General features: G+C 43.3%; 1 protein-coding gene across 1 annotated transcript in view; it reads left to right on the top strand.

Annotated features, from left to right (window-relative positions):
• Positions 1–23,965, top strand: part of LOC311325241 (rano class II histocompatibility antigen, A beta chain-like) — a gene marked incomplete at both ends in the record, with an annotated part of 28,806 nt that extends 4,841 nt beyond the window's left edge. The window contains 4 exons of the mRNA XM_084457909.1: positions 21,806–21,986; positions 22,680–22,961; positions 23,524–23,640; positions 23,940–23,965. Of these exons, the coding sequence (XP_084314035.1) occupies positions 21,806–21,986; positions 22,680–22,961; positions 23,524–23,640; positions 23,940–23,965 (606 nt within the window). The remainder of the gene's footprint in view (positions 1–21,805; positions 21,987–22,679; positions 22,962–23,523; positions 23,641–23,939) is intronic.
• Positions 23,966–24,873: the final 908 nt, after the last annotated feature.

Here is a 24,873-nt window from a genome sequence, read left to right as displayed (position 1 = left end):
CAGACGTGGTGGTTCTAGCATCTCAGACGTGGTGGTTCTAGTGTCTGAGACGTGGTGGTTCTAGCGTCTCTGAAGTGGTGGTTCTAGCATCTCAGACGTGGTGGTTCTAGCATCTCAGATGTGGTGGTTCTAGCGTCTCAGATGTGGTGGTTCTAGCATCTCAGATGTGGTGGTTCTAGCGTCTCAGACGTGGTGGTTCTAGCGTCTCAGACGTGGTGGTTCTAGCGTCTCAGACGTGGTGGTTCTAGCGTCTCAGATGTGGTGGTTCTAGCGTCTCAGACGTGGTGGTTCTAGCATCTCAGACGTGGTGGTTCTAGCGTCTCAGACGTGGTGGTTCTAGCATCTCAGACGTGGTGGTTCTAGCGTCTCAGACGTGGTGGTTCTAGCGTCTCAGATGTGGTGGTTCTAGCGTCTCAGACGTGGTGGTTCTAGCGTCTCAGACGTGGTGGTTCTAGCGTTTCAGAAACACCTGCTGTCCTCCTCGTCTTCTCGCGCTCGCCAGTCTCCATCCTGGCCAATCCCACGCTGATCCTTCACTTCCCTCTGTCGCCCCCAGCAGAGCACTACAAGAGTCAACTCCTGAGGAGGAGTCCTAGGGGATCAGTCCTGTGGAGGAGTCCTATGGGGATGAGTCTTATGGATGAGTCCTTGTGAACAGACCCAGGCCAGCCTCCAGACAGTCCTCTAGCTCAGGGGGACCAGCCTCTCTGATACCCTGGCTATGGTCACAGGGTTGACTGGGGTCAAGGGTCACAGGGTCCTCCCGCCCTCTCCTCCTCCACCGTTTGTAAACTGACATCCTCTCCTCCTGCCCCTGTGTTCCTGGGGCTCGTAGTTCTTCTGGGATTTGTAGTTCTGCAGGTGATATGGCTGCAGGCACACACAGAACCTATGGGAGAATCAAGTCCTTTAACAAAATATGAACAATATATAATTCACCAGGGATTCATGACCACGCAATGGGCAAGGTTGTTTAACAGAAAACACACCTCTGTATTCGCTTGGGATTCTCCTCCATCTCCTGATTAGCTAGCTCCACCAGGAAGTGGATGTAATCAGTGTGCGAAATACCCGTCAATATTCGGGGGGGTCCCCATCTCACGTGTGTTGCGCAATACCGGTCTAAAATGTCTTTCTTAATATGCAGTAGGCCTATAACATTACAATATTTCATGGATGCAAGCCAAGACAATCAGTCTATAGCCTACATGACAGCACACACACATGCGCACACACACATGCGCACACACACACACACACACACACACCCGTCACCAGGGCTCAGTGCTATGGTGGGCCAATGAACTGCAATGGGGGGCACAATTATTACTAACTATTTTTGATAATCCGATATGCTATAGTATTCGTAATGCAACCCTGACATGCATAGGAGGTTGCACTGGCTAAAGTTATTTTATAACAAGGAGAGGCCAAGTTGTGCATTACAATGCAGACACGACAATAATTGGCACCAATCCGGCGCACTTCCAAGAGTGAGTTTCTAGTAGAGTGAACCGCTGGGAATGCCTTCGGAATGCTGCACCATACATCCCTGTTGCACATTCTTGCCCAAGGGCACACACGTCAGCCAATCACACGTCAGCAAATCACACGTCAGCCAATCACACGTCAGCCAATCACAAGTTAGCCAATCACACGTCAGCCAATCACACGTCAGCCAATCACACGTCAGCCAATCACACGTTAGCCAATCACACGTCAGCCAATCACACGTCAGCCAATCACACGTCAGCCAATCACACGTCAGCCAATCACACGTCAGCCACACAGGAGCTTGAGACACACAGCAGGTTGGCCCAATCTCAAACCACCCCCTAAGCCCTCGCCCTATCCACTCCCCCTCCGTTTGCGCGTTCACGCCGAGCTTCGCCATGTTAAGGGCCGTCCCAAACCAATTAGCGCGGAGTGCGCTTGGAGTGCGAGTGGGCTGTCAACCCCTTAAATAGCAAGCCTGCATCGGTGCAAGCTCCCGATAGCCGAAGCAGGAAGTGCACGTGCCAAATAGATGCCGCAGGAAACCACATATAAATAAAGTTCCGTCTTCCTACACTGTCAATTATTTTAGATTATTTTACAGCATTCAAACATTTGTTTTTCTCACACCGATTTCACTGCATCAAACAAAATCGCAGAATATGGTGTCAAAAGATACAACCAAGTGATACAATCACTTTATCCCTAGATCACTTGACTTGTAGCAAACTCTTAAAAGCCTGTATTCATAGCCGACATAAAATAAATCTAAATAGGCCTAGGTCTATGTCAAATGTACATCATATATTCCATTATTTACAGGGACAATGGAACAGACAAAGCAGCTGATTAGGCTGCGATATGCAAATGCCTCTACACAAAAGAAGGAATGCTGCCAAAGAGGCATGGGAGTAAGTTATTAATTAATTTATGTATTTGTCTCAGGACAGTGTTATAATATTAATTTAATTAGAGTTCATTTGCAAAAACATATTTGTGTTTGGATTTTTGACCATTTCTCATCATACATGGATTTAATTATAGTGATTTATATTTGTATTAATAAATCATCAACATTTTCCCATAAATCAACTAAACATGCCATGGTGACGGCCCTGTCCCAGTCGGTTCCGGTGGAGTAGGGAGTCCGTCCCACATTTGGCTCTCCATTTATATACCATCCCCCTCGATTGAGAGTGCCCTCCACAGCTGCGAATGACACTTCATTTGGAGGGACACTCGGTGGCGGAGTGGGAGTGGGTAGGGGGTGGTTTGGGATTGGGCCCAGGTCTACAGGTTCATCATGAAACCCTCACACACACACACACACACACACACACACACACACACACACACACACACACACACAGACACACACATGCCTACCCACACAAAGGAAAATCACCAGGGCCAAAATGCTAAAAAAATTGTGAATAAAAATAGCAATTCAAATCCTCTCCAAGTGTGTTTGATAGCTTGTTTCAAGTGCAGCCCATCCCTCTTTCTTGCATTGTCCATGGTTTGGACCACTAGTAACTGAGATCATTAATAGACAGGTTATCAGTATCTTAAACATTTTGGCTTCATATCTATTTTGTGTGATTTTGTGTCATGAGATTTCCCACGATTGTGAAAAATGAGCTCAGTCAGACAGTGAAGAATAGAGGTCTATATATGCTGGTAGGCTACTCGCCATAAAACTCAGGCTTTCCCCCAAAATTGCGTACTCATCACCCCCGTAAAGACCCATTCTGAGACAGGAAAAACCATGCTTGTATATACTGTATATGCTCCTGTATATGAAATATCAGCTCATAAATATGAAACATATGCAAACAAATCAAAACAAAGTGTCAAAATTATTAAACAATCCATTATCTTGGGTCTTACATGAGGCTTCTATGAGAACTACTTGAGAGTCTTTGTCTTCATACAGACATTTTCAATGTGGGGCCAGAAAAACCTCCAGTTGTTGTTATATAGGTACAAATATGTTGTTTTAGGTCAGCTTCAGGTTTCTACAGTACTTTCTCTTTGCTGCTTGACTCCTCTGGACACTCTGCTTGTCAGCATTCCTTGGTTTTGGTGTTGGGTAAAGAGTCCAGCCATATCATTCATGATTCACTTCTCTGTGTGCAATATAATCATGTCTTCAGTTTTTAATTGTGTGGTGTCCATGGTCACCATGTTGGCAAGCGGTCATTTAATACAAACGACGCTAGGCAGGGAGTGTAGCATGCTTCACTTTTGGTTTAGAATCTTGTTCAGCACTCTGTGAAAAAACCTGTGAAACGCTGTGAAAATTATGTATGATTGACTGTTTGAATGATTCAGGGATATCATTTGATAGATTTATGATTGATGGTTTGAATGATTCAGGGATATCATTTGATAGATTTATGATTGATGGTTTGAATGATTCAGGGATATTATTTGATAGATTTATGATTGACGGTTTGAATAATGCAGGGGTATCATTGTGTCCTGTGTAACGTGTGGGCTGACCTTTGATGACCTCTAACCTGTACGGTGAAGTGTCCTGGTTCAACAAACACACAGAAATTATATTTCATATACAGTATACTAACACACACACACACACACACACACACACACACACACAATAGGAGGAGTTGATGGAGCTCTCAGTTATATACAGCTTCTCTTAGTAACTGGTGATGCAAAGAGTCTGAAGCATTTCTGACGATATTCTTCTGTCCAAAGTCGCTCCATATTTTTATGGTTTCTATATTTAGGGACTTCTCCAGACTGGTTTGTCTGGACAGGTTGGTTTCCGGGTGCAAAAAATGAAATAATTCAACAAATAATTCAGAACCGAACACTAAAGGAATGCAGCTTGTTTCCAGGTTAGCTTCAGTGTGATGGATGTGAAAACATGTTGCTTTTTCTCTGCCAGCCGGCCTGCCTGTGTGTCTGTCTGTTTGTCTACCTGTAAAGTCTTCCTGCCTATATAGGAGCTGGATAAGTGGGTGGAGGGGCATTGAGGTGCACTTAAGCTGTAATGACCCCTAAGCCCAATAGGAGGTGCTACATATCCTCCTGCCCACCCCTTATGCCCCAGCCACAGTGCACACTTGTTCTGCTCCTGTGATCAGAATCACCTCACCTAGCAACAGATGACATGGTAAGAACAACTCTCACATAAAATCTGCCATTGGCTGATGAGAGATTAGTGAAGTGAAAGTGGAGTTGTGGGACTTTCCAGACCTCATGTCTTTCAGTGGAGGGGAAGCTGGAGGTAAACACCCTGCTGTAGCAGCACTGACCGGCCCTGAGATGAGGAACAGGACAGACCACAGAACATGGAACAGACCTCTGTCATATCATCACACAGTACAGAAACTCACACCATGGTCCAGGTTGAAGAATAGAGAAATGAACATTCATAAATCTAAATATCAGTCATTTTGAAGAGATACAGACAGATAAAGCCAAGTTGTTTTTATTTAAATTCAACTCTCTTTCTGGACATGTTCAATGTTATTCATTCACTCAGGGGGTGGTTGGGTTTCTAAGTACAGTAGTGTTTGACCAGGTACGCATATTACCATCAGATGAAGAGTTTCCTGCCCCTGAAGGCTGTTGTTATGAAGATGACTGGTTTAAACTGACTGTACAAATGACTGTAATATAAACTATAACTAGCCTACAGCTGGTTGGCTGATAAAGAAGGTTGGACACATGGCCAGAATTTAAAGACTTACTGTAGGTTAGAGGATAGGTACTTTGCCACAGTCATTGTTGTTTTCAAGGGGGAAAACATTAGAAATAATTCATCAAATAATTCAGAAAAAAGACTTAAGGATTTTTGGTTTATCTCCTAAGACCCATTCTGAGCCAGGAAAAACCCTGCTTCTATATATATGCTCTTGTATATGAAATATCGGCTCATAAACATTATGCAAAAAATCAAAACAAGTGGTAAAATTATTAAACAATCCATTATCTTGGGTCTTACATGAGGCTTCTATGAGAACTACTTGAGAGTCTTTGTCTTCATGCAGCCATTTTCAATGTGGGGCCAAAAACACCTCCAGTTGTTATATAGGTACAAATATGTTGTTTTAGGTCAGCTTCAGGTTTCTACAGTACTTTCTCTTTGCTGCTTGACTCCTCTGGACACTCTGGTTGTCAGCATTCCTTGGTTTTGGTGTTGGGTAAAGAGTCCAGCCATATCATTCATGATTCACTTCTACTTCTCTGTGTAGAATCAGGTCTTCAGTGTTTAATTGTGTGGTGTCCATGGTCACCATGTTGGCAAGTGGTAATTTGACACAAACGACGCTAGGCAGGGAGTGTAGCATGCTTCACTTTGGGTTTAGTATTTTGTTCAGCACTCTGTAAAAAACAACTGTGAAACGCTGTGAATATTATTCATGATTGACTGTTTGAATGATACAGGGGTAATATATATAGCTCAACTTTGATGACCTCTGACCTGTATGGTACAGGGTCCTGGCCCAACAAACACACAGAAATTATATTTCATAAACAGTACACTGTACTCACACACACACACACACACACACACACACACACACACTAAGAGCAGTTGATGTAGCTCTCAGTTATACTGTACACAGCTTCCCTTAGTAACTGGTGATGAAAACAGTCTGGAGCATTTCTATTGGTTCATTTTTATGGTTTAAATATTTAGGGATTCTCCAGACTGGTTTGTCTGGACAGGTTGGTTTCCTTAGATTATCACCCCAGCAGTTTCTTAAAGACTAACTGTAGGTCAGAGGAAAGCTACTTTGCCACAGTCATTGTTGTTTTCAGGGGGAAACATTTGAAACAATTCATCAAATAATTCAGTAAAAAAGACTAAAGGATGGCAGCGTGTTTCCAAACAGACATACAAACCTCCCTCTTTCAGTCTCTCTCTCTCTCCCTCTTTCAGTCTCTCTCTCTCTCTCTCTCTCCCTCTCTCTGTCTCTCTCTCTCCCTCTCTCTCTCTCTCTCCCTCTCTCTCTCTCTCTCAAATTCAAATAAGCTTTATTGGCATGATAGTTGAAAAGAACCCATATTGCCAAAGCAGTACATAAAATCAACATTCAGAAAATCAACATTCAGATTATGTATAAATGAATAAATCAAAAGTGAGTGTGAGGGTGTGTTATCTCTGACAGTGAGGGGTCTGGGTTGCTGCGTGTTCAGCTCCCATACCCAGACCCAGCCCTGCGGAGTGAGTATCAGTGATTATGTGATAGTAATTACGTGTTTGTGTTTAAAAACATAACATAACATACACAACAAAACATGAAGCTATATATCAACAATACAATCAAAAGCATTTAACAACAGTTCAATTTATAATATAATAACATGGGGAGCTGGCAATATCCTTCAGATGTAATCACTCTGAGATGTTTGCTACACAGTAGAACTTGTTTCCCTTAATGTATGGCAACAGTCAACATATTTAGCAGCTAATAATGCACACTGACTTTTCTCTCCACATAAATATGTCAGTTTCTCGGGATCAGGGAGGTGAATAAACTCAGGATATATATTATTTATTTGATCAAAGAAAATCTCTCTTAAATGTTTATATTTCTCACATTATAATAAGAAGTGAGATTGTGTTTCAACATCTTCCTGATGACAAAGTGAACACAGCCTGGCCTCCTTGGGTAGCCAGTACTGCCTGTGTGGCCTGGTTCTATGGCCAGGCTGTGTCCCCTCAGTCTGGACCCTGGTTCTATGGCCAGGCTGTGTCCCCTCAGTCTGGACCTGGTTCTATGGCCAGGCTGTGTCCCCTCAGTCTGGACCTGGTTCTATGGCCAGGCTGTGTCCCCTCAGTCTGGACCTGGTTCTATGGCCAGGCTGTCCCCCCTCAGTCTGGACCCTGGTTCTATGGCCAGGCTGTGTCCCCTCAGTCTGGACCCTGGTTCTATGGCCAGGCTGTGTCCCCTCAGTCTGGACCCTGGTTCTATGGCCAGGCTGTGTCCGCTCAGTCTGGACCTGGTCAACGTTTTCCACAGTCTTCTATCAGTCACTGCAGTCAAGTATCCTGCTACCGTGTACTCTCTGTTTAGGGTCAAATAGAAATCTAACTTACTTTGTGATTTGGTGGTTTCATGCCAATATTTGATATCCTTTTCTTTTTGTTTTCAGATGATTTGGTTGGGCCAGGTTGATTGGTGCTCGTCCTGAGGCCCTGGTATTTGTGGGCAGAGTTTCAGGATCAACTAGGGCTCTTCTCCAGATTTTGGGGATCTTGAGTTGTCGCAAGCAGGAAGAGAGGAACGCTCTTAACCAGGACTTCAAGAAAGGCGCGGCATGGAGTATAAGCTCCGGGCAGATAGAATCAGGCCCTGGGGCTTTCCCTGGCCTTACATGCTGGAGGGCAGCAGCAAACTCCTCTGGTGTGAATTCACCAGAGATGTTACCGCCGCTAGGAGTTGTGTCCTTCCAGAGGTCAGACACTTCTTTAGCCACGAGACGAGACGATCCGCGGTCTTTGCCCTCAGGTGTCCCACTTTTCACAAATTGTGATGCGATTTTGTTTGCAAAGATGGGGCAGTGATGGGGGGAGTGTCTGGACCTACCAGTGAGGTTGTTAAGGATGCTCCATGCCTTGCGGCTGGAGTGTGAGAAGTCGATGGAGTTAATGGCCTCCTCCCAGCGCTCTTGTCTCCTTCGGCTGAGTGTAGACAGCAGGGCTGAGGCAAGTCTGTCTGACTCAGCTCCTGGGGGGGCCCGGAGGAAGGCACAGTAGAGACTCTCACGCTCCTCATCCCAACACGGTTTGTAACTATTGCGACGTCCTCGTGGGATGGATTCTTGGCCTCTTTCACCAGTATGCTGCAGAGTTCCCGGTACGCCTCGTCCACGTTGTTGGTGTTAGGTGGTGGGAGGCACCTTGTGGATCTATGGGTAAGGAGACGGTAGCGTTTCCAGTTGGCCTTTCAGAAGTTCCATCGCTTCACCGGTTCGCTCGGGACGAGGTCCACGAGTTTAGGCATGGTTATCAGTGATGGTTGATGTTGGGACCACGGGAACTTTCCTATCACGCGTCTATCAGGGAGCCGGTTATCAACGCCGACGCTCGCGAATGCCAAGTCAGGATTGGTCCCAGTTTTCCAGCGACCTGAGACAAAGCTGGCTGCGCCCTTGGGATCGTACAACAGGGCCAGGCTGTTGGCAGACTTTGCTTCGCTTACGGTGGTTAATCGCAGCTACTGACCATGAAAAGGTGTCTGGTGTCGGCCTCGCCACAAATGAACTATTCATTCATTCATTCATTCATTCATTCATTCATTCATTCATTCATTCACACAAACAGATTATATATAAACCTCTTTCTCTTCCTCTCTCTCTCTCTCTCTCTCTCTAGTGTTGAATTCAACCATGAATGCACAGAGAATACCACAACATGGCCATTCAAAATCCCAAAAAAGACAGATTACTAAATGTACTACATGAATTGCAAAACACTATAACATAAAGTAATTGTGGGTAAAATAAATGATTGGCTTTATATTATACAAAATAAAAATAAAAAGTATTACAATAGGACCGACTGGCTTTTAAAAAAATGTTGAGCATGTTTCTAATAGTGGCTCAAAGTGATCATGACAGCTGGCCTTCAGTGAAATGATGTGAAAATATTCATAAATGTCACAAAAAATAACACTCAGTGAATACAGTAAATACATACCATAAAATTACTTCAGTCGAGATCACTTTAGTCAAAATTGACCCATTTATTAGCATGCAATAATATATACTGCATATACAGTAGGACCCCACTCATCCGAACTTCAGAGATCCGAACCTCCCGGTCTACCGGACAGTAAAACGTTTAAAAACGTTAAAAAACGTTGTTGTTTTTAGCCTGCTATCTGGTTACTGGTGGGATTTTCATTACAGTACTGTACCCTACTGTGAATAAAAACAGAACTGTATGTAGACCTACATGTTGCCTGTAGGCTGTAGCCTACTGTCACGTTTAATTTCTTTGTTACTTTAATGTCGAGCGCAAAACGCAAACGAGTCTGCTGCACGAGAGCTGCATTCCTTGGTAGCCAGTAAGCGCGTCAGCAACCTGAAGCAGAGGAGCATCGAGTCATTTTTCGTTCCCAGTTAATGGACTTCAGGAACACAGACGTGTTGTAAGCATGTAGATTAGCCTACTAGGCCTACTGTATATGTTAAATAATAGCCTACAGCCTAGGCCACGTTAGCCTACATCGGTTGTTTAGGCTGCAATAGCCTAGACACGACAACTTGTCTGTCATTTCATTTCATTTCTTTATTTATTATCATTTGCGCTTATTGTTCTAATGTTGGGTTGCTTTGAGCTATACCATTTTGTTCTGCGAATACAGTAGCCTATCGATGCAGCGTACGCCTCATTTGAGAATAAAGTACTGTATTTGATCAAAGCATGCACTCAAGTGGAAATTTGTTTATTTTATTCTAGGCTATACTGTAGGCCTATTATAGGCTAGGCTGTATGAGTTTAGTTGGCTATTTGATTGCAATTTTGATGCATTTTCACAAGTAATTAAGGTTATTTATCGGTGTATTATGAGTCTATATGAAACAAGTACCACTTATTGAATTTGGTGCATTTTAACATGTTTCAGTCATCCAGACATTTCAGAGATACGAACGACCTTCGGTCCCGTTGGGTTCGGATAAGTGGGGTCCTACTGTACATTTTTTACGCATATTTTTTTGGCGGTGTGATCTGTTCGGGGGCCCCCTGCCTTCCACGCATGTGGAAAGCGGCAATCTTGATGTTCCCCCCCTCTGGGCCGCTTGGTCCAGAGTGCCAGGCCAGAAGAGGGAACGGCATCTAGCCACCTGCCTCTATGACGATCAGAGTGGGCCGCGATCAGGAAGACGCTCGGAGGTAACTCAGCCCACTAAGACCGTCAAAGAGCGCCACAGGAGGACTGCTGTACATTATAGTCCCTGGCCTCCACGGGTCAGCGATTCGTGGAGTCCGAAGGAGATACAGCCTAGTGTCTCTGCCTCCATGGTGACCGGAGGGACGGCTGGATGGCCCTTCGGAGATGTAATGGCAAGAGTGAGCAATGACGTGGTTTGACAGCTTAAATACATGCGCTCTAGCGAGCTGAACCAATGCTATGACAGCTGACAGTCAGCTGGTGGGTTGCGTCATACGGGGTGTGACTGATTGGCCTCTGCCGATTAGCCCGGCGTTGACATCCGTCTCGCCTGAAGTACGTCGGAGACTTCATTTTTGACCTCTGGTATAGATATACTCTTGTATGTAAAATAACATCTCATAAACATGAAACAACAACAAAAACATTTCCACTTCCCTAAAGTCAAAATTAAAATTAAAATTAAAGTTAAAATTAAGCAATAAACCATGAGAGGTTGTGTAGTGATTATATAACAGCAAGGGGTTGTGTTAGGAACGACGCGAAGCGGACAACACCAACTAGCTGTTATAAAATCACTATAACACACGGCCTCTCGTGGTTTATTGCTTAATTTTAACATGGCTTCCAGCCAATCAGAATCAAGAACCAGAACTAACCGTTGTATAATGAATTAACAATTTATTGCCTTGGGGCTGACATGAGTTTTCTATGAGAACGACTTGACAGTCTGTGTCTTTATACATTCATTTTCAATGTGGGGCAAAAAACACCTCCAGTTGTTATATAGGTACAAATATGTTGTTTTAGGTCGGCTTCAGGTTTCTACAGTACTTTCTCTTTGCTGCTTGACTCCTCTGGACACTCTGCTTGTCAGCATTCCTTGGTTTTGGTGTTGGGTAAAGAGTTCAGCCATATCATTCATGTTTCACTTCTACTTCTTATCCTTTTCCTACCCAGACCCTACCCCTGACCCCTGCCTCTATCTGGGCCCAGGCACATTCACGCACACACAGACACACACCAGTGTTTGCCATGTCTCTCCTATGATGTTATTAGCCTCTCTTACTCTGAAAATGTAATTTAGTGTTTTTTATTGCTTTATAAATGTTCTTAGCCGGTAGACAAACATACTCCAGGAGCTTGCTCGATCGCCTTGTTGAGAGGGGTCAGGGAAGAATTTTTACAGCTCACTTATCTGGCCCCCGGGTGATACTGTTTTTTTGCTTCCCTCTGGAATATGTAGGGGTGGGACGTCTGCCCACCTCCCTTGTTCTCTGTAAAGCGCATTGTGTTGCCTCTGGGTATTAAATGCGCTATACAAATAAAGCTTTGATTGATTGATAGATTGATTGATTGATTGATTGACTTCTCTGTGTGCAATATAATCAGGTCTTCAGTGTTTAATTGTGTGGTGTCCATGGTCACCATGTTGGCAAGCGGTCATTTAATACAAACGACGCTAGGCAGGGAGTGTAGCATGCTTCACTTTTGGTTTAGTATTTTGTTCAGCACTCTGTGAAAAACCTGTGAAACGCTGTGAAGATTATTCATGATTGACTGTTTGAATGATGCAGGGGTATCATTTATCATTTGATTGGTTTATGATTGACTGTTTGAATGATACAGGGGTAATATATATATGGCTCAACTTTGATGACCTCTGACCTGTATGGTACAGGGTCCTGGCCCAACAAACACACAGAAATTATATTTCATAAACAGTACACTGTACTCACACACACAAACACACTGTCATAGAAATTGTAGTTTCCCCACCTCACCACCTCCCTCAACCTTTCACATAGCTGTGCTAATCTAAATTATGACAGGATGACCTGCAGGAGGTCAACACACCTAGACGTTGACTGCTCCAGAATAACCATCCTTTGTCCCATTGTCCCTGCAAGAATTACTGCCTTTTCTCATGTCACGTGTCTGTATTCTCGACCACTGTTGATGATGTCTGCCATTTAATATGACGTGTACAATGGTTTAGCCAATCACATCCCTGGAAGCGTCATACCTGTGTATTGCTTGAATATAAGGCCGCGCAAGACCAGACTGCGGCACTTCTGTCGGATGAACCACTCACGTGCGTTTCCTCTGAAGTCCTTGCGTTCGTATGTTTTCTCAATAAACCAGACTTAACCTCTTTGAGCGAATCTTGGCAAATCCTTTTTGACTAGATCAGTTAAAAAATCTTCTACAACACACACACACATACACACATGCACACACACAGACACATGCATGCACGCACACACACACACACACACACACACACACACACACACACACACACACACACACACACACACACAGACACATGCATGCACACACACACACACACACACACACACACACACACACACACACACACACACACACACACACTAAGAGCAGTTGATGTAGCTCTCAGTTATACTGTACACAGCTTCCCTTAGTAACTGGTGATGAAAACAGTCTGGAGCATTTCTATTGGTTCATTTTTATGGTTTTAATATTCAGGGATTCTCCAGACTGGTTTGTCTGGACAGGTTGGTTTCCTTAGATTATCACCCCAGCAGTTTCTTAAAGACTAACTGTAGGTCAGAGGAAAGCTACTTTGCCACAGTCATTGTTGTTTTCAGGGGGAAACATTTGAAACAATTCATCAAATAATTCAGAAAAAAAGACTAAAGGATGGCAGCGTGTTTCCAAACAGACATACAAACCTCCCTCTTTCAGTCTCTCTCTCTCTCTCCCTCTTTCAGTCTCTCTCTCTCTCCCTCTTTCAGTCTCTCTCTCTCTCTCTCTCTCTCAAATTCAAATAAGCTTTATTGGCACGATAGTTGAAAAGAAGCCACATTGCAAAAGCAGTACATAAAATCAACATTCAGAAAATCAACATTCAGATTATGTATAAATAAATAAATCAAAAGTGAGTGTGAGGGTGTGTTATCTCTGACAGTGAGGGGTCTGGGTTGCTGCGTGTTCAGGTCCCATACCCAGACCCAGCCCCGCGGAGTGAGTATCAGTGATTATGTGATAGTATTTATGTGTTTGTGTATAAAAACATAACATAACATACACAACAAAACATGAAGCTATATATCAACAATTCAATCAAAAGCATTTAACAACAGTTCAATTTATAATATAATAACATGGGGAGCTGGCAATATCCTTCAGATGTTATCACTCTGAGATGTTTGCTATACAGTAGAACTTGTTTCCCTTAATGTATGGCAACAGTCAACATATTTAGCAGCTAATAATGCACACTGACTTTTCTCTCCACATAAATATGTCAGTTTCTCAGGATCAGGGAGGTGAATAAACTCAGGATATATATTATTATTTTATCAAAGAAAATCTCTCTTAAATGTTTATATTTCTCACATTATAATAAGAAGTGAGATTGTGTTTCAACATCTCAACGATCACAAAGTGAACACAGCCTGGCCTCCTTGGGTAGCCAGTACTGCCTGTGTGGCCTGGTTCTATGGCCAGGCTGTGTCCCCTCAGTCTGGACCCTGGTTCTATGGCCAGGCTGTGTCCCCTCAGTCTGGACCTGGTTCTATGGCCAGGCTGTGTCCCCTCAGTCTGGACCTGGTTCTATGGCCAGGCTGTGTCCCCTCAGTCTGGACCCTGGTTCTATGGCCAGGCTGTGTCCCCTCAGTCTGGACCCTGGTTCTATGGCCAGGCTGTGTCCCCTCAGTCTGGACCCTGGTTCTATGGCCAGGCTGTGTCCCCTCAGTCTGGACCTGGTCAACGTTTTCCACAGTCTTCTATCAGTCACTGCAGTCAAGTATCCTGCTACCGTGATCTTGAGTTGTCCCAAGCAGGAAGAGAGGAACGCTCTAAACCAGGACTTCAAGAAAGGCGCGGCATGGAGTATAAGCTCCGGGCAGATAGAATCAGGCCCTGGGGCTTTCCCTGGCCTTACATGCTGGAGGGCAGCAGCAAACTCCTCTGGTGTGAATTCACCAGAGATGTTACCACCGCTAGGAGTTGTATCCTTCCAGAGGTCAGACACTTCTTTAGCCACGAGACGGGACGATCCGCGGTCTTTGCCTTCAGGTGTCCCACTTTTCACAAATTGTGATGCGATTTTGTTTGCAAAGATGGGGCAGTGATGGGGGGAGTGTCTGGACCTACCAGTGAGGTTGTTAAGGATGCTCCATGCCTTGCGGCTGGAGTGTGAGAAGTCGATGGAGTTAATGGCCTCCTCCCAGCGCTCTTGTCTCCTTCGGCTGAGTCTAGACAGCAGGGCTGAGGCAAGTCTGTCTGACTCAGCTCCTGGGGGGGCCCGGAGGAAGGCACAGTAGAGACTCTCACGCTCCTCATCCCAACACGGTTTGTAACTATTGCGACGTCCGCGTGGGATGGATTCTTGGCCTCTTTCACCAGTATGCTGCAGAGTTCCCGGTACGCCTCGTCCACGTTGTTGGTGTTAGGTGGTGGGAGGCACCTTGTGGATCTATGGGTAAGGAGGCGGTAGCGTTTCCAGTTGGCCTTTCAGAAGTTCCATCGCTTCACCGGTTCGCTCGGGACGAGGTCAACGAGTTTAGGCATGGTTATCAGCGATGGTCTTTGCTTCCCTTACTGTGGTTAATCGCAGCTACTGACCATGAGAAGGTGTCTGCCTCGCCATGAATGAACTATTCATTCATTCATTCATTCATTCATTCATTCATTCATTCATTCACTCACACAAACAGATTATATATAAACCTCTTTCTCTTCCTCTCTCTCTCTGTCTCTCTAGTGTTGAATTCAACCATGAATGCACAGAGAGAACCACAACATGGCCATTCAAAATCCCCAAAAATACAGATTACTAAATGTACTACATGAATTGCAAAACACTATAACATAAAGTAATTGTGAGTAAAATAAATTATCGGCTTTATATTCTAAAAAATAAAAATAAACAGAATTACAATAGGACCGACGGCTTTTAAAAAAATGTTGAGCATGTTTCTAATAGTGGCTCAAAGTGATCATGACAGCTGGCCATCAGTGAAATGATGTGAAAATATTCATAAATGTCACAAAAAATAACACTCAGTGAATACAGTAAATACATACCATAAAATTACTTCAGTCGAGATCACTTTAGTCAAAATTGACCCATTTATTAGCATGCAATAATATATACTGCATATACAGTAGGACCCCACTCATCCGAACTTCAGAGATCCAAACCTCCCGGTCTACCGGACAGTAAAACGTTTAAAAACGTTAAAAAAAACGTGTTTTTTTTAAGGCTGCTATCTGGTTACTGGTGGGATTTTCATTACAGTACTGTACCCTACTGTGAATAAAAACAGAACTGTATGTAGACCTACATGTTGCCTGTAGTCTGTAGCCTACTGTCACGTTTAATTTCTTTGTTACTTTAATGTTGAGCGCAAAACGCAAACGAGTCTGCTGCGCGAGAGCTGCATTCCTTGGTAGCCAGTAAGCGCGTCAGCAACCTGAAGCAGAGGAGCATCGAGTCATTTTTCGTTCCCAGTTAATGGACTTCAGGAACACAGACGTGTTGTAAGCATGTAGATTAGCAAGAGGGAACGGCATCTAGCCCCCTGCCTCTATGACGATCAGAGTGAAAGCGATTGGGAAGACGCTCGGAGGTAACTCAGCCCACTAAGACCGTCAAAGAGCGCCACAGGAGGACTGCTGTACATTATAGTCCCTGGCCTCCAGGGGTCAGCGATTCGTGGAGTCCGAAGGAGATACAGCCTAGTGTCTCTGCCTCCATGGTGACCGGAGGGACCGCTGGATGGCCCTTTGGAGATGTAATGGCAAGAGTGAGCAATGACGTGTTTTGACAGCTTAAATACATGCGCTCTAGCGAGCTGAACCAATGCTATGACAGCTGACAGTCAGCTGGTGGGTTGCGTCATACGGGGTGTGACTGATTGGCCTCTGCCGATTAGCCCGGCGTTGACATCCGTGTCTCGCCTGAAGTACGTCGGAGACTTCATTTTTAACCACTGGTATAGATATACTCTTGTATGTAAAATAACATCTCATAAACATGAAACAACAACAAAAACATTTCCACTTCCCTAAAGTCAAAATTAAAATTAAAATTAAAGTTAAAATTGAGCAATAAACCATGAGAGGTTGTGTAGTGATCATATAACAGCTAGGGGGCGTTGTTAGGCACGACGCGAAGCGGACAACACCAACTAGCTGTTATAAAATCACTATAACACAGGCCTCTCGTGGTTTATTGCTTAATTTTAACACGGCTTCCAGCCAATTAGAATCAAGAACCAGAACTAACCGTTGTATAATGATTAAAAAAATTCATTGCCTTGGGGCTGACATGAGTTTTCTATGAGAACGACTTGACAGTCTGTGTCTTCATACATTCATTCTCAATGTGGGGCCAAAAACACCTCCAGTTGTTGTATAGGTACAAATATGTTGTTTTAGGTCAGCTTCAGGTTTCTACAGTACTTTCTCTTTGCTGCTTGACTCCTCTGGACAATCTGCTTGTCAGCATTCCTTGGTTTTGGTGTTGGGTAAAGAGTTCAGCCATATCATTCATGTTTCACTTATACTTCTTATCCTTTTCCTACCCCGACCCTACCCCTGACCCCTGCCTCTATCTGGGCCCAGGCACATTCACGCACACACAGACATACACCAGTGTTTGCCATGTCTCTCCTATGATGTTATTAGCCTCTCTTACTCTAAAAATGTAATTTATTGCTTTATAAATGTTCTTAGCCGGTAGACAAACATACTCCAGGAGCTTGCTCGATGGCCTTGTTGAGAGGGGTCCGGGAAGAATTTTTACAGCTCACTTATCTGGCCCCCGGGTGATAGTTTCCCTCTGGAATATGTAGGGGTGGGACGTCTGCCCACCTCCCTTGTTCTCTGTAAAGCGCATTGTGTTGCCTCTGGGTATGAAATGCGCTATACAAATAAAGCTTTGATTGATTGATTGATTAACTTCTCTGTGTGCAATATAATCATGTCTTCAGTTTTTAATTGTGTGGTGTCCATGGTCACCATGTTGGCAAGCGGTCATTTAATCCAAATGACGCTAGGCAGGGAGTGTAGCATGCACTCAAACCTGTGAAAGGCTGTGAAAATGATGTATGATTGACTGTTTAAATAATGCAGGGATATAATTTGATACATTTATGATTGACGGTTTGAATGATTCAAGGGTATTATTTGATAGATTTATGATTGACGGTTTGAATGATTCAGGGATATTATTTGATAAATTTATGATTGACGGTTTGAATGATTCAGGGATATTATTTGATAGATTTATGATTGATGGTTTGAATGATGCAGGGGTATCATTGTGTCCTGTATAACGTGTGGGCTGACCTTTGCTGACCTCTAACCTGTACGGTGAAGTGTCCTGGTTCAACAAACACACATAAATTCTATTTCATATACAGTATACTAACACACACACACACACACACACAATAGGAGGAGTTGATGTAGCTCTCAGTTATATACAGCTTCTCTTAGTAACTGGTGATGCAAAGAGTCTGAAGCATTTCTGTCCAAAGTTGCTCCATAGTTTTATGGTTTCTATATTTAGGGACTTCTCCAGACTGGTTTGTCTGGACAGGTTGGTTTCCGGGTACAAAAAATGAAATAATTCATCAAATAATTCAGAACCGAACACTAAAGGAATGCAGCTTGTTTCCAGGTTAGCTTCAGTGTGATGGATGTGAAAACATGTTGCTTTTTCTCTGCCAGCCGGCCTGCCTGTGTGTCTGTCTGTTTGTGTACCTGTAAAGTCTTCCTGCCTATATAGGAGCTGGATAAGTGGGTGGAGGGGCATTGAGGTGCACTTAAGCTGTAATGACCCCTAAGCCCAAAAGGAGGTGCGACATATCCTCCTGCCCACCCCTTATGCCCCAGCCACAGTGCACACTTGTTCTGCTCCTGTCTTGTGTGATCAGAATCACCTCACCTAGCAACAGATGACATGGTAAGAACAACTCTCACATAAAATCTGCCATTGGCTGATGAGAGATTAGTGAAGTGAAAGTGGAGTTGTGGGACTTTCCAGACCTCATGTCTTTCAGTGGAGGGGAAGCTGGAGGTAAACACCCTGCTGTAGCAGCACTGACCGGCCCTGAGATGAGGAACAGGACAGACCACAGAACATGGAACAGACCTCTGTCATATCATCACACAGTACAGAAACTCACACCATGGTCCAGGTTGAAGAATAGAGAAATGAACATTTATAAATCTAAATATCAGTCATTTTGAAGAGATACAGACAGTTAAAGCCATTTCGGACCATTGAAATATTGTTTTTATTTAAATTCAACTCTCTTTCTGGACATGTTCAATGTTATTCATTCACTCAGGGGGTGGTTGGGTTTCTAAGTACAGTAGTGTTTGACCAGGTACGCATATAACCATCAGATGAAGAGTTTCCTGCACCTGAAGGCTGTTGTTATGCAGATGACTGTTTTAAACTGACTGTACAAATGACTGTAATATAAACTATAACTAGCCTACAGCTGGTTGGCTGATAAAGAAGGTTGGACACATGGCCAGAATTTAAAGACTTCCTGTAGGTTAGACGATAGGTACTTTGCCACAGTCATTGTTGTTTTCAGGGGGGAAAACATTAGACATAATTCATCAAATAATTCAGAAAAAAAGACTTAAAGGTGGGATAGGTAGTTTGCTTTTGGCTTTATTTGGTAAGATTGGCATAATATCCTTTCAGCTATCAGTAACAGAAGTGCTCTGAGAATAAACTTGGATCTCCGTGTTTACCGCTGCCTCTGTATTTTGGATTCAAAGAATGCACCGCACCCGAATGTATTGACCAATAAGGGTCTCTATCTCGTCACACCTACCAGTCATGTTTGGAGGGAGGGATTACATCATGATTGACAGGAGGAAGGGGCGGGTTCTTTTGAAAAAGATGACCAATCCGAGGCCTTGTTGACATCAAACTACCTACCCCACCTTTAAGGATTTTTGGTTGAGCTCCACAAGTCCTTTTTTCTGGGAAGGCGCGTCCTACTCTCCAATTGTCAAATAAAGATGTTTGTTTGCTGTATCATTTGATTGATTTATGATTGACTGTTTGAATGATACAGCCCCATCATTTGATTGATTTATGATTGACTGTCTGAATGATACAGCCCCATCATTTGATTGATTTATGACTGATTGTTTGAATGACTGCTGTGAGGCGACAGTACTAGGTACTGCGCCACCTGTTTGAATGATTGACTGTTTTGAATGAGGCAGGGGTATCATGTGATTGATTTATGATTGACTGAATGATACGGGTGTATCATTGTGTTCTGTGTAACGTGTAGGCTGACCTTTGATGCCCTCAGTACAGGTCCTAGCTAACCAAACACACGGAAATGATATTTTATATACTGTAACACTGTACACTGACGCACGCACAGACACACATCTTCTGGTAGCTCCAGAATACATGTTCATGATCAGCTTCCATACGCCCACATACCCTCCAGAATAGTTGTTGTATAGATAGAAGCCTTCCTCTAAACTTTGTTGCTCTAAAAAATCTGAAGATATTCTTCTGTCTTAAGTCGCTCCATAGTTTTATGGTTTCAATGTTTAGGGACTTCTCCAGACTGGTTTGTCTGGACAGCCTGGTTTCTGTGATACAGGATCAGTGAGATTCTCACCCCAACAGTTGATGTAAGTGGATAGGAACGTAGCCATAATCTTTCTTTGTTGTTGTTTTCAGGGGGTAGATTGATTAAATTATGCATTTTGTCAGTACTTGAGTTATCATATTAATGTAAAAAGGTAAAATAATTAATTGAATAATTCCGTCATGCCACTTTTACATGATAGCCATTAGTCATCTAGTTCTACTATAACTGAAGCATATAATCAGCCACTTCCCTAATGGCATTATAGGCTTCATGTTATGTACTGTACACTTTCAAGTCCCCATCAATCTGATGATCATTATCTTCTTTTTACATAAAGACCTTTATGTGAGAGGCCTCTGACACCCCAACTCTATGTATTCTATCCCTGCGTTACCTGCTAAATTCTCATCCACTGTGCATTTACACTACAAGCCTGAACAGCCATGTGAGCGTCTACCTAGATACAGATGATGAGGCTGGAAATGACTCATCTGATTGGTCCAAGGGTCCTACACAAGAGACAAAAGAGAGAGAAAAGAAATGTTCAATTCAGTGTATAATTCAAGTCTTCTCAGTTCTCCTCTCTGTGAAGAAATGACATCAACAACAATTACATGCTTTGCTTGATAAATAAAACATTTTTGGTGGAAATACATCATTGTCTTTCATCATAATGTTTCAGGTTTGTAGTTTTCAGACAGAAACACTTCTCCAGATGCAAATGTTTCCAGAGCTTGCTCTTCGACATCAGTCCCTCCCATATTGTAAACATTAATCATTTTCCCAGTATCTCATTTGATCCCAAGCACACGGTCCATAAGCAGATACACACATTGTGGCATAGGCATGGCACGGATCAGCTCAGACCTTGTTTTGCTGAGGAAATCTTGCACGACTGGCCAAAATGGCTACTCAGGATATTGTTGATTTGGATGTAATTGGTAAATTGAGTTTTAAGTGGTCAGTTGATACCTGTGCTATTCCTTGTGCTGTCCTATAAAGAGATATGTCTGTCTGTTGCTGTAACACTGTCAATATGGTTGGCATGGCTGAATTTAGGAGAACTGAGTGTGACAGCCTGAAGAGCCAAACATGATGAGTAAACAACGCTCTAACTCAATACAAAGTAAAACTGAATTAAATGTTTGTCAATGTTTAAAAACAATGCTGTATTTATGTAAATGACTGTGTTCTGATTGAGAATTAACTGTTAGTGACCGACCATACAGTAATAATGAACGTACAATGTTTGACCTCTGCCTAGCAACATGTGACATGTGTTTTTCTGAAGCAGAGATTGGTTTGTTTGGTTAAGAGTCAGTTTATTATCTGAGTGCTCTGCTCTCTTTCATCTAGTTGAGAAGTTGAACGCTGGAGGAACATGTCCTTGTCAACTGTGTTTTCCATTTGCATGGCTGTGGTTCTGTCCACGCAAAAAGCAGGTAGGCTACATTATCATAAACTACACACCGTGAGTCTGTATAATACAGTCTGTATAAAGTCTATGGTATTACCAGGTATAATTAGCTTTCCATCAATGAACTAATGACAGTGATCTTATTGTTACATATTGTTTCATATAACATTTGTATTGAATGTTTCTGAATTGTTCTTTGACATGATCTTCATGATTTATGAGAAAATAAAGTGTGTAATGAATTCAGATAAACTGTAATTATACATTATTTGTTCTTCAATATTTCAGGTGGATATGAGAACTACGTGGTGAAACACTGCTTATACTCTACAGAGCAACCGCATGAGTACATAGCCTCTTATATTTATAATAAGATTGAGTATGTCAGGTTCAACAGCACTAAGGGCAGGTATGAGGGATACACTGAGCATGGTCTGCATAATGCTAAGATCTGGAATGATAATCCTGCTATCCTGGCTCGTGAGCAAGCGCAGCTGGAGGGTTACTGCAAGAACCACGCTGAGATCAACCTCCCTGCCGTACTGGAGAAGACAGGTGAGCTGCCCTCCTCACCACAACAACATCACATCTCTCACTCACCAGATGATACGACACCTCTTTCATCTGTTCACTACAAAACCTGTAATGAAGCTTGTCTGGTGGATATGTTACGGTCAATGTGAGAAAACGGGGAATGTGAGCTTTTCCCGGTTATTGCGCACATCCCCGACCTCGCGGGGAATGTAGGAGGAACATGTGCGTTTCTCACATCTCCCGGGTAATGTGCACATTCCCCCACCTTGAGGGAGATGTGAGGAATTGGTTAGTATTCCTCACATCTCCCGTACGGTCGGGGATTGTGCACATTAACCGGGAAATGCTTACAATTCCCGACCTTGCGGTAAATCTAGCAAAGTCCAACCGCATGCAAAACCTCTGCGCAGCCGGTGGGAGAGGGCTAGAAGCGCTTAGAGAGTTTAAAGACCAATAATAGAGTAGACATATTAAAGACCAATAATAGAGTAGACATATTAAAGACCAATAATAGAGTAGACATATTAAAGATCAATAATACAGTATATATAATAAAGACCGATAATACAGTATATATAATAAAGACCAATAATACAGTATATATAATACAAATTAATAATAGAGTTAATTAATAGAGAACAGAACCCTGATCAATATGATATGAATGATAGTGTTATATGAACTAATGTGTTGCTGTTTTTCCTCCACTATCAGTGGAGCCCTCTGTCAAGCTTCTCTCAGTGACCCCCTCTAGTGGCAGACACCCTGCCATGCTGGTGTGCAGCGCCTATGACTTCTACCCCAAAAAGATCAGAGTGACCTGGAAGAGGGATGGACAGGAAGTGACCTCAGACGTGATCTCCACTGAGGAGTCGGTCAACGGTGACTGGTACTACCAGTTCCACTCCCAACTGGAGTACACGCCCAGATCCGGGGAGAAGATCTCCTGCATGGTGGAGCACGCCAGCCTGGACAGACCCCTCGTGAAGCACTGGGGTGAGTTCACTGCTCAGCTGTTGTTAGGGTGTTGTCATGGTGTACTAGGGTGAGTTCACTGCTCAGCTGTTGTTAGGGTGTTGTCATGGTGTACTGGGGTGAGTTCACTGTTCAGCTGTTGTTAGGGTGTAGTCATGGTGTACTAGGGTGAGTTCACTGCTCAGCTGTTGTTAGGGTGTTGTCATGGTGTACTAGGGTGAGTTCACTGCTCAGCTGTTGTTAGGGTGTTGTCATGGTGTACTGGGGTGAGTTCACTGTTCAGCTGTTGTTAGGGTGTTGTCATGGTGTACTAGGGTGAGTTCACTGTCCAGCTGTTGTTAGGGTGTTGTCATGGTGTACTAGGGTGAGTTCACTGCTCAGCTGTTGTTAGGGTGTTGTCATGGTGTACTGGGGTGAGTTCAGGTGAGCAGGGTACGAGTGCTGTGTTGTGGCTGGGTACCTGAATGACCCTGACTGTGACTGTGTGTGCTAGCGTATGATAGATGGTGGTCTGTCAGAAGCTACATACAGGACAGCTACAGTGTCATCACATGCTAACAGAAGGGTCATTTCTCATTGACAGACCCGTCCCTGCCTGAGTCTGAGAGGAATAAGATCGCCATCGGGGCGTCTGGGCTGGTGCTGGGACTGGTCTTTGCACTGGCTGGACTCATCTACTACCAGAAGAAGAAATCCAATGGTGAGTCATCAGCTGTGTGTAGAGAACATGTACAGTCTTCATAGTCATCTGTGTGTAGAGAACATGTACAGTCTTCATAGTCATCCAGTCTTCACAGTCATCTGTGTGTTATGTACGCAGCACACTGTAAAATAATCATGATGTAAGAAAGATTCACTTATACATTGAGAGATGTATTTTTCAAGAATACTGCTCCTGTGTTCAGTGGATGGTGGCAGCAATGTTGATTTATTTGTTGAAATATCACATAGTGATTGTGTCACCTCTGTCTCTTCACCCTCTCTGTGTTTATTTCACAGGGCGGATGCTGGTGCCTGCTAGCTAAGGTGAGACTCCTCTTGTCACAGAAAAGTTTCACCAACTACTACAACTGACTGTGCCTGATGGTCATTGTAACGGTTTTCTTTTATCTTCTCAGGTTTGCAGGTCTGTTTCTGAATCCACTGCTGAACTAGACCTGATATTAGAGCTTCCTTCTAACCAGAAATCTCAGTTCAAATGAAATAACGCTAAAATGCTTGAGCGTAATACAATATCTTTGCTCCATATTAACCAATACTGTCTTAAGAAGGCCATACATATGTGTTATGAGTTTGTCTCTCTATATGCAACAAAAATATTCCCTTTAATACGCAAATAATGCATTGTCCTGTGTGTTCTGAATCAATAATGCACTGTCCTGGGTGTTATTAATCAATAATGCACTGTCCTGTGTGTTATTAATCAATAATGCACTGTCCTGGGTGTTATTAATCAACTGTACCAGGGTTATAAGATCCACATATCAATAATAGTCATGTATGAGAGTTGGAGTCATTTCCCTCTGGTTTCTAGTCTAAACTGGGTGTCTGTGGAGAAACAGCATTAGCAGGACAAGTGACTGGGAACTTCAGACACTCTTTGTGGCAGGTTAGAGGTCTGTACAAAGGCCTGTTTACTTGGTTCCTACAGGTCTTAACCTGTCTCTGCTAGAGGATAACCAGGCCAAGGTTTATCACACTGTATCGATCCTTTGCCAACAAATATGCATTATTGTAATGTTACAGTATATTCACCTTAAGTCAATAATCTACATGAGAATCCACTGTACTTGGGAGCTTCAGGACTGCTTCAACTTCAGGACAGGTCTTCAAACCTAACATATACTCCAGTATGAGAGTCCTTGTTGCACTAATGTATTGCTTTTTTTCACCATATATTAACTAATGATTAACATACAGTCAAGTGTTGGTA

The sequence above is a fragment of the Borostomias antarcticus genome, assembly GCF_949987555.1.
Source record: "Borostomias antarcticus genome assembly, chromosome: 24".
Taxonomy (NCBI): Eukaryota; Metazoa; Chordata; class Actinopteri; order Stomiiformes; family Stomiidae; genus Borostomias; species Borostomias antarcticus.
The sequence above is the reverse complement of the archived record's forward strand: the minus strand, read 5'-3'. Positions and strand labels throughout refer to the sequence as shown.